The sequence below is a fragment of the Rosa chinensis genome, chromosome 5 (genome assembly GCF_002994745.2).
Source record: "Rosa chinensis cultivar Old Blush chromosome 5, RchiOBHm-V2, whole genome shotgun sequence".
Classification (NCBI taxonomy): domain Eukaryota; kingdom Viridiplantae; phylum Streptophyta; class Magnoliopsida; order Rosales; family Rosaceae; genus Rosa; species Rosa chinensis.
The window spans coordinates 25,905,245-25,907,324 of NC_037092.1; the positions used below are offsets into that span (position 1 = coordinate 25,905,245).

Genomic DNA, 2,080 nt, shown 5'->3' on the forward strand with positions numbered 1-2,080 from the left:
AGAGGACTGTGAGGGACAAGTGAATCTGACGGCTGAAAAAAAATACGCATGCCTAAGTTATTATAATTTAAGCTTTTAAATTTAATACATGTGGATGTGATGCATCTGTCCCTCATAGTCTCTTAAAATTGTTCCTTAGATGAGCAAAACTGATACTGCAATATATAGATAGTAGCATTATATTTTCTGAAAATATGTATAGTAGCGTTACATGTTTGAAGGGAAACATAATTCAGGAGACAAAATAGCACATTGACTCAATCTGTTGTTTTACAGACGAAAACTTGGAACAACCCAAATTGGTAGTCGATTGCTCTTCTTCACCAAGTTCTTAGCCTGTTTGGTGTAAGGCTGTGAAAAACTTTTATCTTTGATGTTATAAACACCATAATCATGAGGTCCGTAACGGCTAAACAAATCACTATCATGGTTGAAATATATTTGATTCGGTCGACATCTGGAAAATTTTGAAGGCTTCATAGCTACTGAAGTGTTATCTCCCAAAAAGAGCGCAAACTCACCTAAGGTGGTTTCTTCAATCCACTTGCACAAATTGAAATTCAATTTGAAAATTCTAAATTTCTTTGTCACGCGTATATATTTTTCATCGTCAAACTCAATGTATTTTTGAACCATCCACAGTTCTTTCTCTTTTGTTTCCACAAGGTATCTCTTGATTATGCAATTTTCTTTCAATCCGGCCGGTACAACCAATTTTACATTTGAGTATGACTCAGCAGTAACATCAAAAGATATGAATTCACTCCAATGGTTGACAGCATAATATTTACCTTCAAGGCAGGTAACTTCTTCAACCAAGCGGCACCCTCGATCAGTATTATCTACACTTGCATCAACATAAGTCCATGTTGTGTCTTTACCCGGTTTAATAAAAGCCAAGAGAGTTTGTTCCAAATATATAACAAAAACTATGCAATTGTTTGGATCTTGTATTGGGTCACCTGACATTGTAGCCTTGTAGACATAATGCTCACATCGTCTAAGCCACTTTTCCCAACCTGGAGGGGTTAGTGGAGGAAGGCGAATGATGGAGTTTTCTTTCTCTCTTCTTCCTCTGACCCTAAAGAATGGATTAATTAGGGTTACTCCAAAATTCTTATCCGCAACATTTTTATCCACAAATATTAACCAATCTTTTGAAGACCCACAAAGCCGCTTATTGGGAACTCTCACTTGCAAATCCAGGAACCTGTTAACCATGATGTCGTATAATTTCCAATAATCTTTTTTGCCTGTATAAATCAAGAGCAGTGGAGCTGTCATCCTTGCACGAATAACTTTATTATCCTTTGCTGCAGAATACCATGACGTACAAACAATGCTGAATCGCAAGTAGTCTCCTGGTAACACTAATCTCTCAAGAACTGAATAAAGAAGGTCCTTAGGCAAAGATGCCCAATCTGGAAACAGAAGAAAAAACAAAATTAGAGACAGACGATCTCAATCTTCTTAATCGACCTCTAGTTTTTTGAACTGGAAACAGTCTTAAAACAAAGTATTTCTAGTTAATTCAGGAGAAAAATAAATGTAAATTTAAGAGACTATAACACAAAACTATACGCGTGCGTTGATCAGATCTATCATCTTAATTATATATAACGGCCATCATAACAATACTAACAAGCTTGCAGTATCTACTGATAAAATCATGTAAAGATATAGAAACAAAAGTTTCACCGAGAAAACGTACCCCGAGGTCCTGGATCCATAAAGACTTTCTAACTCAGAATGGTAACTCGTGCTCTAAAAACCCAGAAGATAGAAGATATGGAAGGTAAAGATCACTTAATTAAATTTATTTAATTGTCTCCCACTCTCACCCTCTCTCTCTTTTCTCACAGATGGATATATATCAAGGCACTAAGCTCTGTTGTTTATCCTAATCCGTACCCATTTTGTTTTCGTTTCCAATGTTGGTTTGGTCACACAATTCTCGTGCTACCGGCCCACAAAGAGAAATTGATGGTGTTTTCGTTTTCTTTTTAAGTAGATACTATATGTTTATGTTTTCATCTGTTTAGGTTTCTGCTATGTATAACCACTGCAAGTGGCATAATGA

The 2,080-nt window shown here is 36.1% G+C and overlaps 1 protein-coding gene across 1 annotated transcript; it reads right to left on the reverse strand.

Annotated features, from left to right (window-relative positions):
• Window positions 1-270: 270 nt before the first annotated feature.
• LOC112203522 (putative F-box protein At5g55150) lies at window positions 271-1,819 on the reverse strand. The gene is made up of 2 exons (XM_024344482.2): window positions 1,712-1,819; window positions 271-1,421 (listed from the first exon to the last, which is right to left on the reverse strand). Exons 1-2 carry the CDS (start codon window positions 1,728-1,730, stop codon window positions 271-273), a joined length of 1,170 nt encoding a protein of 389 aa, XP_024200250.1. The 5' UTR covers window positions 1,731-1,819.
• Between the last annotated feature and the right edge of the window lie 261 nt (window positions 1,820-2,080).